Genomic DNA, 16,987 nt, shown 5'->3' with positions numbered 1-16,987 from the left:
AATAGTTATGTAAATTATCTTATATTAGAGAATGCTAAACCTCAAAGTAGGAAAGTGATGCCTCCAGGAGCACAGGGAATCACAGATGATCTGCTGGATTTCTTTAGGTGCTAAAAGACTGCTGCATGTACTCACCCCCTGGAGCCTGATTATCCTGTGATTTTAGGACTCATGGGATGGTGGGGGAAATAAACTGCATGAAAAGATGTTAATTAGGTTTTACTGGTATAGCAATTGCCCATTATATGCTTATAATATGTTTCAATATGCTTTCCTCTTCTTTCCTTTCTACTCTGCCTGCTGGATTTGACCCTGATGAGACCAAAAGAGGAAAGGTCCCAGTGCTGTGCTCCTCTTTGATTCTTGAGACACAGGATTGTTGTCAGAGGGTGGGTAAGTTTAGTGTCCTGAGCCACTTTTTGGGGTGCTTGAAGTGCTTGCTTATGTGCTGCTAGGTGAGGTGATGCTCTGCCCTGCCCCCAGACCCCCTCAGCCCTGGCAGAGCTGTCAATCAATCAATCAATCAATCAATCAATCAATCAATCACTGAGATGGAGGGGTGGTGCTAACCCAGCCCCCAAGCGACTGGAAGTCTCTCCTCAGGGGAAAAGTCCATGGAGGCTTAATGGAGCACAGGGCCAGCACATGGTCTTGGCCCTGCCAGCTTCCTGGAGTTCTATCTCACCCACGATGGAATCCTAGGAGGTGGTAGCTCTATGTGTGTTCTTCTAAATCTCTTCTGTCTTTATGTCTTTCTCTGTCTCTCTCTCTTTCTTATCCTCATTCTCTTTTCATGGATCTTTGTGGGTTATGTAAGATCTCATAGGTTTAAAGGTTTCTAGGTGAAATGGGCTAAGTAAATGCTAAGTACTAAATTAATGCTAAGTACTGCTATGATAAGTGAATAAGGTGTCATATTTAATCCTTTTTGCCTAAGTCCCTTTATTTTCTGTCCTTTTGCCAGTGAGCTTTTGTGTGATTTTTCACCTCTTGGGATTTCTCTTTGTGCCAACTAGTGTAAAGGAACCTTCAATTTAATTCCTGGATTTAAGTATTTGGGGTGTAACAGGGGTGAAGTAGGAGCCTCACAGCTGCTGCCATGTGCAATCATGGTTGCCTCATACAGGTACAACACAGATACTCTGAAAGACAGTAACAATTGGTCAGCTTGGCTACTGCTTTGCAATAGCTACTTACACTCAGCCAGTAGTGGTATTTATTGAGGATTCCTATGAATTATTACATAATTCTTAAAACCAGTCATAAAACCATACTTGGAATGTTGTTTCTGACTCAGGGACTGCTTTCCAGAAAAATTAGCCTGCATTCAGATTCAGTGAGAAGCCAGTGAATTCTTTATCCAAGAAACAAAACCAGGAATTTGAACAAAACCAGTCTTTGATGGCTGGGTACAATCCAGTCCCCAAGGGATGACTCCATATTGGACAAATCTGTTCTTCTCTTGGCAGACCAGAGGTTCTCCAACTTCAGCCTAGGGAGGAAAGGAGAGTATGAACTTCTCTAGTAATGGGGACACTAGTCATGCAAACAGCAAAATACTGGCAGGAATAATATGGTAGCTCCAAAGGCTTTAAAATGCAACTGACACAAGGATTGTAGAAAGTGTTTTATTAGACCTGCTGGAGTAAAAGAATTAGGGGTGAAAAAATGAAAAACCCCTTGTCTCTAAGCATCCAGGCAATGCTCTTGGTCTGAAGATCCACCAGTCATGGATGTGAGTACATCCCCAGATCACTGTGAGTCAATTACACACACAAAAATGGAACTTTCCTAACTTTCCCTATCCCCAATCTACGTGATCTGGACAAAAATAATTTAACTGTTTGAATGCTTTAAATTCCTTAAAATGCAGGCATAGCAGGATATGAATACCTGTGTCTGATGATTTTTGACTCTACCAATGGACACACTGCCCACAGTCTCTAAGTCAGTCTATTATATACAGTATATATACAGTATATTCAGTATATTGCAGGCTTTGCTTCAGGTGAGTGGGATATTCACAACACTGGGCTAATATGAGTAAGGTATTACCTTACACAATTTTCCTGCTTTTCTGGTTGACTGTGTAAGAAAAAAAAATGCTGTGTATGCCTCAGTTCTTAGGCTTCATGCAGAGATGTTAAGCTTCTGAAACTATTTTTGAGCCTTGAAAGTCCAAATTATATGCATTTACCTGCTTATAGTCAAAGTTAGATTATTCTTACCCCGCAGTTATCTATCCTTCCCAAAGTAAATTCACCACAAAATTAATGATTTTTAACACTTTCATTCATAAATCCACGGTGATTATATATTGATATCAAGGAACTCCAGGCTAAACATTTTCTGTAACATATTGCAAATGTTCGGAAAGACTTTATGATTTTTGCTAAATTGGTATCAGTAAACCCTTTCATGAGAGAGGCATATTTCAGCAGCCCATTAGACTGAAGGAGCAACTTTTGCTTCCAAAGACTTTGCTACAGGTACTTCTTTTCTGCTGCATGTAAGAAGAGCACCTAACTCAATTTAGAAATGTGTCTTTTGTTCAACCCTGCCACCTTCCTTTGCAAAATAAATAACTCATTCAAAACTCCACTGTACTTTAAGAAATGTCTTACCACTTGTACCAATGTGTTAATTGAGGAAGTAACAAAACAGGACAGAGCAAAACCTAATTTATCTAATTTTGCAAAACAAATCTGCCTTTGAACTATACAAGCCTAGGTCACTCTCCTGAAAACATAAAGCACAACACAAGCAAAATTCTTATGATACTAAGAGTCACATATTTCAATAGCTCACAGCTAGAGAAATACTAGAACAGTCTAGTATTAAAACTAGAGAAATTATTAGAATTATTAATAATTAACTAGAGAAATATTAGAATTAGAGAAATACTAGAACAGTGTTTTCCTTCTGTTCACCTAAATGAAAAAGGTGAATTCCTTCAGAATGCACTGTAAAATGACATTGGCTACAGGATATATACTAACTAGAGAGCACTTGCTGCAAAACGCAGCAGTACAGATCAGAGAGCTGCAGGAGGGATGTAATTATTACATTGCAAGCCTAGTCAGTGAACTGGTTTTGGCTTAGATAGAGTTAATTTTCTTCTTAGTAGCTGGTAGAGTCCCGTGTTTTAGATTTAATATCAGAATAGTAATTATAACACACTGATATTTTGGTTGTTACTAAGTAGTTCTTACTCTCACTCAAGGACTTTTCAGTTTCCCCTTCTCTGCCAGTGAGGAGGTGCCCAAGAAGCTGGGCAGAAGCATGGCCAGGACAGCTGACCTGGCCTGGCCACAGGGATGTTCCATCCCATAGAACAACATGTATAAGTGTTACATGCACTGGATGGAGCCACTAATTGCTGCTCAGGGACAGGCTAGGCATTGGTCAGCAATTGTACTGTGCATCACTTTTGTTCCTTGGGTTTTATCTCTCTCTTGGATTTTCATTGCAATTATTACTATTATTATTGCCACTATTATTATTCTTATAGTTATTGTACATAATTTTGTTTCAATTATTAAACCATTCTTATCTCATGAGTCTTACTTTTTTAAAAATTCTCCTCCCCACCAAAGAAGGGATGGGGGAATGAGTGAGCAGCTGCATGGTACTTAGTTTCTGGCTGTGGTTGAACCATGGCACTCAAGAATGATTTTGATAGGTTGCTATTTCCTTTACCCACAGACTCTACAGCAGGTGATGCTTATAGCCAGCTGTTACCAGATGTGGTGGGTGTAGTCCAGCCAATGTTTTGTTCCATCATTCCAGGGGAGGCATTTGATGCAGGCTCTTGTGTATGATCATCACACCTCTTGAGATTGCAGTACTCCCATATCGTGTTGGGGTCGGTGGTGAAACACCACGGGCTGCTGTCACCATCTGGGTTTCTACAGTAGTTTTCCCTCAAATCCCTGCACAAATAAAGTCAACAGTCATGCTGCATAAGACTGAAAGTAAGCATAGGAAAAACTTGACAAAAGAATGTACTATATACATCTACTATGTACGAATAAATAGATTTATTGGTTTTACTTACGGCCAGATATCCTATTACCAGCAAGCACATCTGTGGTTGTGATGCTTGTGAAGAGTTGTATTTCACATGTTCATTGGAATCCTGACTATATTTATGCATAAGGAAACAATTCAACTACTGCCTTATACTCTGGATGTAATATTTCAATGTACTAGTACCTAAATAATTACCCCACAGGGCAATTTTAAAAAAATTTGCAAGTAGGTGTGTGTAAGCATACACAATTGTCAGAATGTGTGAATTAGTAATAAATATGCAAGAAAATTTATACTACTGGGGGGAACTTAGGCTTTTCCAAAATTTTTTAAATGTTAAAATGTTTCTTCTAATATTCAGAAGAATGGCAAACAAATGCTTATGCAATTGATCCCCTCTTACACCCCAAACCCCCATTTCTACTGAATGGGATACTCCTCTACTGAATTCAGTGAGAGGAATCCCATGTCTGTGCTTGTTGGGGCATGGGCAAGTAGAATTTCTCTTTCCAATAATTTGCAGAGTTGCAGTATTTCCCCCTCCTAAATCGCAGCATGGACTCAGAATAATAAAGAACTGAAATGCTTTTTCTCCGAATATGACAGAACACATGAATGCCAGATTTTCCCTGCTTGATTTTAATTTTCTAAAATGTTTTTGAAAGATATTATCCCCTCTGAGGATATTCCAGTTTTTTCATGCCAAAATATAACTGAAAATTTCAAATTATTTAGGGTGACAGCATAAAAAGGGCAAAATTTAAAAAAGTATCAATCTTCCTGCTTATAATCCACTAAACATGATGGATTTCCTCACAATTGCTCCTGTAATTGTAATCCTATTGCTCTTCTGCCCTTACTAAAAACTGGCACATTTGTGATTTTGATTAGCTTGTCCCTGCTCCAGTCATTCCTGGTGCAGTTTGGTTAGTCTGAAGAAGGTATATCAAGAGGAAATTTCAGTGCACAGAGTTCTGAGTGCCCAATTCCAATGGCAAAGAACACTTAGTTGGCATTTCTAAGCATGATCTATCTGACTTCGTGTTTTGTATCATAAATGCTGTGTCCTGCCCAGATTAAATAATTTGAAAGACCACAACAGCAAGTCCCAAATTTATAAATGAACCGCATATTTCAGTAGATGCCTTGTCTCTGGATGCAAGTCTCCTGGTGTTGGTTGCAGAATATCGTATTTAAGAGTAAGGGGCACAGCTGTATTTTACTCAGAATTTAGATAACAAGAAAACACAATTCTTACAGATGAGACTAACAGAAAACATTTCTGTGTCTTAGAAAAGTTCTCTTTTATGGATATATTCCCTGGCAGTGTTTTAAGGCATAGCTGTGCAAAGATAATAAAACCAGCAGCAGTTATTGCCAGAGAAAGCGAGAAAAGGTGAGATAAGCGTACGCGTCCGGGAATCTGTCTGGGGTTTTTATATGCTTGTGTGGGAACATGGAGCTCCAGGCCTGGCACTTCCTTCCCGATGCAGTGACTGAAGCTGTGCCACGGTAACTCTCCCCTTTGCCTCGGTAGCACTCCTCTGTTAGGGGGGCTTGTACAGGCACACCTGGAGGGAACAACAGAAACCGGTCTTTGGCATCATAATTTTAATGTTCTTACTGAGCGGGCACAAGAAAGCCTCAAACACACAGGATGACAAAAATTAACAACCCATTTATGCAGACTGTATCCAGTGAAGTCATCACACTTGCAGCAGAAGGGCATTTCCAAAGATACTGAGAAAACTTTCACAGTTTTAACATCTTACGTTAGATGTTTTCCAGCAAAGGGTTCATCAGTTAGTTTCATTTTGGCATAAGTGAACGTGTCAGAATTAAAGATAAGAAAGTTCTCATGCAAAATCCTCAAAGATTAGATACCGGTGATTTTGCCCATGATATTTCTCAAACAGACATTAGGGGTTAAACTTCAGTCTCTCTATTATCCTTTTGGTTGTGCTAAGACTTGTTAATTTTGTGCTTAAATGAATGAATGTTTCAATTTGATTTTTAATTGCATTGCAAGCTCTTGTCACCTCATTTGTGGTTAACTTCCAAAAATAGGAGTTACTTTTGTTTAGCAATTTTTCATCTCTTTAAGCCGTTTCATTTTTCAATGAATTTGCTATAACTGGCCTACTTTTGGGAAGAAAGGAATATAAAAGCATAAATATCTTTCATCCTGTAACTCTTCTGTCAATTCAGCTTGTGATTTGTATCTTTCACTGTACTTTCCTAACCACTCAAAGTTTAATATTTGGAAGATTTTGCAACATGCAAGGCAGACAAACATTAAGAGTGACAAAGTGACTGAAAAAAAAAATAAATTAGCACATTTACAATATGAAACAATAAATCTTTCACTGTTTTAAAGTCCTTATCTCAAGTACAGTCCTGTATTCATACCAGCAATCCCTTGTTCTGTTCTGTCACAGGGAGGAATTGCACAATATTCCCATCTAATGTTGCTGTTGGTGGTGTAGCACCAAGGCTTCTTCTCTCCGTCAGGGTTTCTACAGTAGTTTTCATCTAAGCCCCTTAAAACAAGAAACAGGAACACTGACTTTAAACCAGTCACAGAAATCCAGAAGAGTTGTGTGCATGACTATTAACAACTACTGCACGCAGAATTCGACTCAGTGGTGTATTTATTCCTTTTGGAGATTGATTGATAACCCATGCATCACTCCTTTGGGACTAATAAATGGTCTTCAACTTCTCAGTCTGAATGCTGAAGATATAGGAAGAACTTTTCCAATACTCTTGTTGTTGAGGTCAAGATGTGGCAGAAAGAGCTGACTTCAAAATACAAGGCACTGATATCCCTGAGATTATAGTAAGAGCCAGGCAAGGCTGGATTTGACAGACTGGAAGTGTGTACATAGGAGCACTGGTTCATGCTGCTTTCTGCCCTGTGAGAGTGGACAGGGTTCCAGCTCCCTAGGAAAACTTGCAGGATCAAACTACAGAGCTATAAACCAGGTCAGTTCCAGCTATTCCTGCACACCAGTAATGCTCTGCAAACCCAGCTCCTCTGACCTTGGAGCACAAGGGTGTATGGGAGTATGTTGTCCTTGGAGCATCACTCTTCAGAAGAGTAATGCATTGAAGATGTGCCAAAACACAGCCAAGGGATTTTTATCTAAAAGTAGTAGTTCTGCTGTGGGATGTGGAGGAGACAAGTGAGAAAAACACATGAGAATAAACAGGGAGGCAGAAAAAAAATGAAGAGCAAGACCTGAACAGAAGTAATGAGCACTGACAAACAGTGAGAATTACAACTTAACAACATAAATGAGGAAAACCTGTCCTCCTCTTGCCTCTGCATCTAGATGGATAGGGACCAACTGTTCTTTGGTGTTTTGTGGAATGATGAGGCTCAGCATACTTGCAGGGGTATCTGTCAGGAATCCAGCCATGTTTGTGAGGAAACTGCGTGTTCCAGTGTTGACAGGCATTTCCCGATTCGGTGATGGCTATTCTTCCTCGATAGTCTTCACCTCTCCCTGAAAGACACTGGGAGTCCAGGCCAGAGACTGGTGGGGGTGTAGCTGTAACACCAAAAGAAAATAAAAAGAAAAGGAAAGGGGAGGAAAGTACTGGTAAGTAGTGCTTTCAAATATTTATAAACGCCTTTGTTTCTGTAATGTTGAAGATGTATTTTTTTTTTCTTTCAGCAGAGGTTACACTGGTTAAAAGCCATGTCAAAATCAAAGAGGACATTCTTATGGGCCTCCAGCCTGCCAGATGGATGTCCTGAGTCTGTCCTTTCACAGCAGCCAGTAAATAACTCGGCTGGGTTGAGCCAGGCTCTGTGCTTACTGTCCCCTGAGAGCAGAGCAGGAAAGGCAGTGAGTAGTCTTGCACAGTCTTGAAAACTCAAGTGAGATGGAGTTTTATTGTGTATTGTATTACAATAATACAATACTCAGTACAATACACACAGGTAGTGTGGAAGGGCAGAAAGGGCCAAGAAGGAATTGTGAGAGAAAGCAGAGCAGCCTTCAGAGCTGAACCTCTGGAGTCAGTGAACTGGGGAAGAGGGACAGAAGGAATAGTGAAAAAAAGAAAGAAAGTGGAATGGTCTGCCATGTGGGTAACAGCAAAGAAAACAAGAGTAATGATCAGAGGCATAGAACCTGCAGAGGGCAAATAGAAAATACAGCACATACTTATAATATACAGAATTCCCCAAGGACATGAGTATGACCCTAAAAGGTTGGTATGTTCTTTAAACTTTAAGTTTTAAGCACAGGATGTAAGTGCTATGGTAACTGTCACAATTTATCATACAAAAGTCTATTAATAGTTATTCTGCCATCTGTAATTGAGCATGCTAAGAGAACTACATCTAGCAAACACACACCACTGCTTAGAGCACTGGCAAGATACATAAGAAAGAAATCTCTAGAGAGAAAAAACACACTTATAATTATTTTTTCTCGAAGTGTAATCCACTTCTACAATAGGGAATGTTACCTCTTAATTCTTGTGCCTTGTTATATCCAGATTTAGTGTGCTCAACTTAATGGGTTAAGATAGCTCACAGATAAGCCAGGTTTTTCTCCTGAGGCCTGAACCTGTTTCTCAGGATTCATGCCTTGCTAAGAAAAAGGCAGTGCTGGCTGTGCAGATCAGACCCAGGTGAAATATCACAGTATAGCTACATGATAATTTAGATGATTTTTATGAGTCAGCAGATCAGTAGTGAACTACCACCTGATTTAACCTTAATGTCTTGCCTCCCAGGTAAGTTGAAAAGTAAAGTGGTTAAGGGCAAATTATGGTTTCCCATAACATCTTTGGCTGTTCTTCACTTTGTGACACCTTCATCCTCACTGACCATACATGATTTTACATAATAGAAGTTTAATGAGTGATTCTGCTTATTAATGTGCACTTTCCCTGATTCACAGAGATACCTGTAGGTTACTCAGAACTGTGGTTTCTTTCCTTTCCCCTCCCTGCATAATTTTAATGAGCTACCCTCTGGAGTGACCTCAAGAAATCAGACTCACTGCAACGAGGAATGTTGCAATATTCCCAGCGTTTATTCGGGTTGGTAGTGAAACACCAGGGCCGAAGTTCACCATCAGGATTGCGGCAATAATTCATCTTCAGATCCTTCTCTGGATAGCTGTGCATTGAAAATGGAGAGAAACCTGTGAGTCAGCAGCAGCTGTGTGCAGCAATGAGGCTGTCTGCAGCCAGGGGCTCCCAGGCTCCGTGGGAATGAATTTGGTACTGAGTGTCACTCACTGTTTCAGGATAAATCCATGCATATGAGGCTCTTGGACATCCCAATGTTGGCACTCCAGTCCAGACTCTGTTCTGGAAACTTCTCCACGGTAATCCTCGCCGTTACACTGCATGCACTCCCCCAGAGGTCCTAGGCAGAAGGAAACCACGCTGGAAATATTGCAACATTCCTCGTTGAAGCGAGGAATGGCCCAGCCTATTCATGGAAGATTATGCTGAATGAACAAGTGGGGTTTGCTCCAGCTAACAATGAAAGGAGTTCAGAAAGCTGGGCATTACAGCCTGGCCAAATCAGTAATGCTTCAGGAATATGTTTCACTGGCAGGGAGGAATTTGTCATATATCTGTATGTCCTGTTAGCAATGGGAGTTCAGTGTGTTGCACAGCACTTGGGTCAGTCTTTACCCTTGCTACAATTAGATAAATTACTGGTGTAAGAGCAATGTAATCCTTATCCAGGTCTCTGCAGTTCTCTGCCAGTAGAGTCAAAGGTAACAAGATAGATGAAGATTAAGTAAACAGAATCAGCAAATGATTAAAAAATTTTAGTCCTTCCATATTTACAAAATAACTTTGATAACTCATGCCAATTAGGAAAACAACCTCTCTGTTGAGAACTTAAGTTCATCTTGATTTAAATTCCAATTTGAAAAAAACTGTAAAAATAAAGCACAAAACCTGTAAAAATAAAGCACAAAACCATCCCTCCTCTGAAAAGTAAATATACCTTCTCCAGTGTGTGTGACCTGGTCCTCACACTCTGGGATGGCACAGTAATCAAATCTCATAGCAGGATCTGTTGTGTAACACCAGGGTCCATTTTCATCTGCATCAGGGTTCCTGCAGTAATTTTCTTCCAGCCCTGCATTAGGGTGTTTTTCAGGTGTATACCTGCAATAGTATTAAATTTCTATTTTAATGCCAGTGCTTTAGTGGTGCGGAAGGGAAACCTGCTCAGCTAGCTGGGAATTTCATTCATTCACAGTAAAAATGAGAGAAACTGATTTCCCATTGTAAGCCATAAATGAAAACTGAAAAATCACTCTAAACTACAATTATTAGTAGCTTTCTCCCTATCCCCAGTTGCCAGCAAGAAGAGAGCTAACAGCCTGTAAGGACAATGACAGTCTCAAAGGACAATTGTTGTCTTTAATTCGCGCATCCAGTTGATCTAATGAGCTCACTGCAACCTGTGGCTCTGACATGTGTTTGTCTTAATGGAGCTGCTTTAAAAGTTGTGTATTTCTAGAGAGTATTCACCAAACACAACTAGGTCTCAGAGAGATCTGAAGCAAGTGAAGCTAGGCTTCTTCCTACAGCAATCTTTCCAGAAAAGACTAAATTACTTTTAAATTATCTGAACAAGAGTATCCGACTGTATTTAAGTAGAATTAAAAAAAAAAAAAAAATTAAATACTTCAACATAGGTGAGAGAACACAGGACCTCTGCTTTCCCACTTGCTTCAGTGAGTCCAGTGGCAGCCAGCCCTGTGAAGACTCTACCTAGCTAGATCCATTTGGTCCTTGGATACTTTTCTTAATTTTTTAAATTTATTTTGACTATCTGTGTGGCAGGTAGTAGGAGCCTAGAGTTGGACAGATATCACTTGATACAGAGGAGAGTAATTCTGACCCCACTGTTACCAAGAGCAAAAATCTTCATCATGTTGAGAGAAGAAACATTTAATCTGCTTAAGACACCTCACTTTTAGACACAACTTACCTTGCTGACAATGTGTCCTTTCCTTATCCAGATCTTTGCAGTAGAGTCAAAAGTAACAAGACAGGTAAAGATAAAGCTAAAAGTCACCTGACAACAGGATTTGATCACTTGCGCTATAAATCTGTGTATATATCTGAAGAGGAGGAAATTTGGAAAAGGTTCAGAACAGCAAAAATAAATGTAAATAGGGACATACTTTGGTTTGTGGGGTATTTTTTCTGCCCACTTCTGGCATGGAATACCCCTCTGAGTCTTGGCTTCTGTTCCTCTGTAGTCTGTCCCAATCCCTCTTTTACACTGCATAAGGTAAACTGAAACGGAATCAAATTTGTAAATTCAGTGGTGTTACAACATTCATTGGTACTGAAAATCTGCAGATATAACTGAAGCTCATCTGTACATGATGGACCATGTTTTACTCATGTTTTGAACCTCTTGTGCCTGTAAACATTCTATAATGTATTTTAAAATAAATTAGTAACAGCAACTAGGCATCTAAAGAGAAACATTTCTGAAGCATTGTTATAAAGCTGTATAACCAAGTCAAGAGGACAGCTATATCCAGTTTTTGGTGTGCAAAATAATGCAGGCTTTTACTATCATAATACCAGGATAAATAGGAATGTCTTTCACCAGCAGCTGGGGATTCTTGGGAAGGCATTGTTCATGAGCACATTTGCAGTGTGGGTGTCATCCAGCTATCCCTTTAAGCCAGAAAATACTTAGTTATTAAAATGTACTTGTCACATAAGTGGCCCCCAAGCTTTTGATTCATCTTAGCCTCAGACTCTCCCAGGTGTTTTTCTAGTGGCATTCCAAGACAGAGAATGCAAATCATGTTGATGGTGCTTTTATTGGCAAGAGACACTGAAAAATTTCCAGTTATTTAGGGCAGTGATCTTGATTTTCCCTTCCTTTTCCTCTTTCTTGTTTGCACAAGAAGAATCTCCCCAAAACCTCAAAATATAAAATGGAAATGTTAGAGCAAGGACAGGAGACCAATCTGCTGGGAAAAAATGGGTTCCTCCTGAATTATTTTAGCCTGTCTAAATAATAAAGCTGGACACATCTAACACCTGGGGAGAGGAGATGAAGACTATATAACTGGGTCTGAGAGGAAGGCAGCAAGTGAACTTCTCAGTTCAAATGGCACATGGAGACCACCATAGATCTAGGCCTTGATATTTGATACCTCTTGAACAACATTTTTAGTAATGTGGCTTCTTCCTGTTTGGCCCCCAAATTCTCTATTAGTTTTCTGCCTTATAGAGGGATTTGCTGCAGCACTGCAGCAGAGAAAAGAAGGATGCCATTAGAATAGGCTTGATGAGTAAATATGTTGCATCTTACTGTACACATACTTATCTTCTCATAAAGAACTGTGTCTGTGCTGGCAAATGTCACTGTCATTTTAGCATTTTCAGCCAGTGTTAAACACTGTAGCTTTTTCCTGGTGAATAGGAAAGCCCTGTTGAAATTGAGAAGGAAGCAATATTGACATAGGAAGCAATATTTTAAATTCAATTATTATTATTAAACTTATAAGTATTTTTCTATAAATTATGAATTTGCTAGCAATGTTTCATATTCATTCTTATCTTTCAGATTCTGCACTCAATATTTTAGACAAGTAAGAGGTTAGGGTTATCTACTAGTCTCAAGTGGCTCACTTATTCCGGATATATGACTTAATGAATAAATTATTGTGTGGGGAACTAGAAACTGCCCTGGCAAAACATTATCAACATCATCCTAGCTGCTCAGGTTAGTTACTGTCCCTACAATGAACTAGAAACCTTGTGCTCTGGTGAAACAAAGCAGCATCCAGCTAAAGAGGCTCAACCAGTTCTCCATGTAATGTTTGATAAGAGTGGGAACATGAACATTTTCTATAAAATGAGCAGTATGCTGTAAATCCACTCTTTACTTGATCTTGTGGAAATTTATGGCTGGAGATAGGTCACAAGCTAAAGGCACAACATGGGAGACACTGCTGTAGGCAGAGCTGCAGCAGAATGGGGATGTTGGTTCTGAGTAAAGGTAGAAACATATCATTGATATGCAGACACCCACCATGGCACAGTTTTAAGATTCAACAGAAATTACCTGCAGGTAAAATTTCTTTCAGCTTCACATTTGTCTGCGCATTCTTTTTCATTATTTGTCTCATAAAACTGTTTGTTTCGAGTAAGTATCCAAACACCATCTGTTCTTGAATAGCCATCCAGTATATCTCCTCTCACTAGAAGGGAAGGAAAGGAATCAGACATTACAAATGAGAATTCTGCAGTTAAGAAGATCTCTGGATTTCAGTCCCATTTTCCATGTGGCTTGGACAGGTGAAGACACAATTTATTTTGCATAATTCTGGGTAAAAGATGATAAACTCTGAGGTTATTTCTGTCTCCTGACAGAATCACAGCTGAATGACTGCAACATGTCATGGGAAGAAAGAGGCAGAAGAAAGATGTGGAGGCAATTCTGATTAGAGTTATGCATGAGTTTGAAGCTAAAAGCAAAAAATGGGAAACAAGAGTGAGGGGGAATGGAGAGAGAGAGAGACTAAGTAGGGTCAACACCAACCAGAGAAAGATGAAGGGAAGTGATGCCCTTATCAAGGTTCTAGAGAAGCATGAATTAGGTGGATGGGAGATTATGACCTGTCATGTGGATTGTGCAATCCCTGCAGCTTCATTGGTCACTGCCTGGTTGTTTGTCCCAACATGTCTTGCCCTAGAGCAAGAAACCCCAATCCCAAAGTTCCTATACAGCCTTTTACAATGCCCACCATTGTTTTATTGCAATGGGCTGAGCAGACTTAGTAATGAAATTGTCAGGCTACATCTCTGTTGCAACAAATTAACCCAAGATTTTAAATTAGTAAATCAGTTAGTATTATTAGATCTGAAAGTGACATGTGCATAAGAATTATATTATCCACCTGCTAATAATTCTAACTCACCTCTAAAGTACTGTAGCTCACAATAGAGTTTACCACCTAATTGATTTTTTCTTTTCTATGTCTGAAAAGATTTTATGTTTCTGTTTCTAATTTCTACAAGAGTTTATTTCTGTCTCCAGCATCAGGTTACAGTGTTGCACAAGTGAGTTTAATTGGTCATATGGTTTAATTATTTCACTTTTTTCAATATAGATTATTATTGACAGATGCAGGAAGTTCATAATTGTATACAGCATGCTCACAGGTAATGTTATGAATTTTTCATTTACACACTCATATTAAGGCTGAATTCACTGCAACATCACTCCAGTGTTACTAATTCCCATGACATATGGGCCATTCATCACCAACCTCCTATGACACAGATTCACACAAAATAAAAGATATTTTGGCCACTAATAAAAATAGGATTATTCATTGCCTGAGGGCATTTTCTGTGTCTCTTTGCAGAGTTGGCTCAATGCTACAAAGCCTGCCTGTCTTAAGAAATCCCTGACACTGAGGCTTCCCACATCTAGTCCTACTGTTACAGCAGGGCTATGCAGAGCACCAATAGCCTAGCTTACTAATTTCTCTTTCTGAGTTAGTAGACACATGCTTCTTTCCTGAATTTTTTCCTAACTTAACTGAGGCCACTGTTCCAGGGGACTAGAAAAAGAAAATACTCCTTTCCAAACTTTATTTACTCATCTTAAAATTCTGTATTTTTTCAAAGAGCTCTCCTTTGGATACTATTACTTTTCAGTGACTATAAGAAAAAAAAATTATTACAGTTGGATTGAGAATGAATACATGGGAACTTGGTTGACATGTATAAACTAAAAGTCAACACAGATTGGCAGAAACTTAGATAATAGGAAAGAAAAGGGGATGCTGATTGCCTGAAAAACATTGCAAAGTGGAAACTTAAGAAAAGAATATAAGAGATTTTAAATGCATCAGAGAATATATTAGTCTGACTAAAATTTATATAAACCCAGATATTGTGGAGGATAATTGAACAGAATATTCAAATACATGTGAACAAACAAATTTCTTAATTTCCGTAAGTCTCTATCCAGATTTGACCAGTACTAAGCCAAAAAACCCATAAAATTTGGCTTTAAGGTAGTTGTGGACCATCATTTTTGAGCAAGTCAGCTAGAGCTGATAACAACGAACAAATAAAACTCCCCACTTTCTCAGTTTTCTTTTATAACCTTGTACAATCACACAATGATATGTCCCTGGTATTCTGACCTTAAGTCCCTGGTATTCTGACCTGAATATTAAAAACTCATAAAAACTGTACTGATATGTATTTTTCAGTACTTTTTAAAAGTCATTTAAGTGCCATGCAATTATACATAATCTCAAAGTACAAAAGAGTATGGTATCTGATTGAAATGTGATTGAAATATATACTACACATGGAATAGTTATTTACAGAATTTGAAATCCATATATTACCATCAGTGGAACACCTATCTTACAACATCTTTTGGAACTGTAAGAAAGAATTCTGGACGTATTCCTGGAAAAGGTGATCTAGGTTACTGGGGAGTAAATTTGTACCCACTGCCCTCAGGAAAACAAGGGAGAACATTTTATTGTGTTTGACAACAGAAAATGTGAAATTGTTGGAATATAAATAAGCCTGTTAATGTTTCATTTTGCTTTAAATATTCCATTTCAAAGCTTTAGAACTCCTGTCATAAAGGATGAAAATCAGTATCACTGTGCTTAACAATGCTTGACAGTAAATACGGCTTTATCTCTAGCATTTGATCCAAAGCCTGCTGAAATTGGAGCTAACTTCTGACTGACTGCTGTGGGTTTTGCACCAGCCTTTGACAGGCTGCTTCCCAAGGGTGCCCTGTCTCTGGCCATGGGAAAGGTTTGTCTGGGGCCATTACTTGCCCATGCAGACACCAAGGTAGCTGGTTTTCTGGTGTTGCTAATGAACACAACCCTGGGGCAACCACAGCTCTCTCTTTGCTCAACAGCAGCTCTTTGTGACCTGCAAGGCCCAAACCCATCATTGTCCAGGGAATGAGTCCCACTGGCTTAGGGACCTACCTGCACCACGTGGAGCCTGCTAGTGTTTGGCCCCAGTCTCAAGCAGGCAAGCAGAAGGCAAAGGGCTCTTACCTGAGCTGAGCAAGAAAAGGAAGAGAAAGGCAGCTTTGCTAATCCCCATTTTGGCCCAGATGGCGGGTGCTGGAAAGTGTGTTGGTGCACAAAGTTTTATTGACTCTCACTGGAGTGAGGCAGCATCAAACAAACAAGGCAGGAGGATTAAGTTAATCATTATCCTGTGCTGTGCCCCCCCTGCCATGGTGTGGCTATGAAAACAACCTTGAATGGGATGGATTACCAAATCAGGCTCAATAATTCCTGCTGGATACTGGGAAATATGAAGGCGCTTTCTTCTTTTGTTGGACATGGTTTTGGGTTTTTTTCTCCCAGATTGCTTGGCATCACTTTGTTAAGGTAAGGATGAGGATCATAGTGGTGGAAATTATGGGAACAAGACACAATCCACACACCTAATTCTATACAGCCCTGGGTATTCAGCTTTAGGTCCCAAGAGTGTTTCCAGTCAGAGACTTGGATTGCTTTAGATTGAAACTGCTGCTGATTTATGCCTCTGTGTAAGTCAGTCCCCCCATACAGACACTGATAATGCTAACTTTGTATCAGAATTGTTTTAACACCCTCCCATGCCCTTTCTGGAGGAAAAACATTACTTCCCTCAGCTTTTTTCCGTTTCTGGTTTAGTTCTTGTTGTGCATGACTTGGGAGGCACCTTTCACTTTGGTTCAGTGTATGATGTGCCTTTCACCTCCAGGCAAAGCTGCTGATATCTCAAGTCTACCCAGATCTCAGGGTGTGTGCAGGGTGCCCCATGCATTTCAGCAACATCTGTCACATCTATCAACCCCATGGGGCTCAGCTAAGGCAAGCCAGGCATTGCCAGCCATAGGACCTTCAGGAGTTTCCACTGGCTTGCCTGGCCAGTCAGGGTA

The 16,987-nt window shown here is 39.6% G+C and overlaps 1 protein-coding gene across 2 annotated transcripts; it reads right to left on the bottom strand.

The window, feature by feature from the left end:
* Positions 1-1,163: 1,163 nt before the first annotated feature.
* On the bottom strand, positions 1,164-16,211 carry LOC103821638 (plasminogen-like). 2 transcript variants are annotated; one of them, XM_018915654.3, is made up of 12 exons: positions 16,110-16,211; positions 13,124-13,259; positions 12,379-12,485; positions 11,214-11,328; positions 10,022-10,185; positions 9,295-9,424; positions 9,054-9,172; positions 7,424-7,586; positions 6,442-6,572; positions 5,444-5,603; positions 3,742-3,932; positions 1,164-1,492 (listed from the first exon to the last, which is right to left on the bottom strand). In XM_018915654.3, the coding sequence occupies exons 1-12, from the start codon at positions 16,156-16,158 to the stop codon at positions 1,488-1,490; spliced, it is 1,470 nt and encodes a 489-aa protein (XP_018771199.1). In that variant the 5' UTR covers positions 16,159-16,211; the 3' UTR covers positions 1,164-1,487. The 2 variants fall into 2 exon arrangements, with proteins under 2 accessions (XP_018771199.1, XP_050828946.1); XM_050972989.1 differs by lacking the exons at positions 12,379-12,485; positions 16,110-16,211 and having other exon boundaries at positions 13,124-13,216.
* Positions 16,212-16,987: the final 776 nt, after the last annotated feature.

The sequence above is a fragment of the Serinus canaria genome, chromosome 3 (genome assembly GCF_022539315.1).
Source record: "Serinus canaria isolate serCan28SL12 chromosome 3, serCan2020, whole genome shotgun sequence".
NCBI lineage: Eukaryota > Metazoa > Chordata > Aves > Passeriformes > Fringillidae > Serinus > Serinus canaria.
Note: the sequence above shows the minus strand (reverse complement) of the source record. Positions and strands in the feature narration are given on the sequence as shown.

What these genes read in the sequence shown, in the direction of transcription:
- LOC103821638 (XM_018915654.3), bottom strand. Translation starts at nt 16,158, where the DNA reads ATGGGGATTAGCAAAGCTGCCTTTCTCTTCCTTTTCTTGCTCAGCTCA. An exon ending in AGTTCTTTATGAGAAGATAA is followed by an intron (nt 11,329 to 12,378) that starts GTATGTGTACAG and finishes ATTCCGTTTCAG; the next exon opens with TTTACCTTATGCAGTGTAAA. An exon ending in CCAGACAGATTCCCGGACGC is followed by an intron (nt 3,933 to 5,443) that starts GTACGCTTATCT and finishes TTATTTGTGCAG; the next exon opens with GGATTTGAGGGAAAACTACT.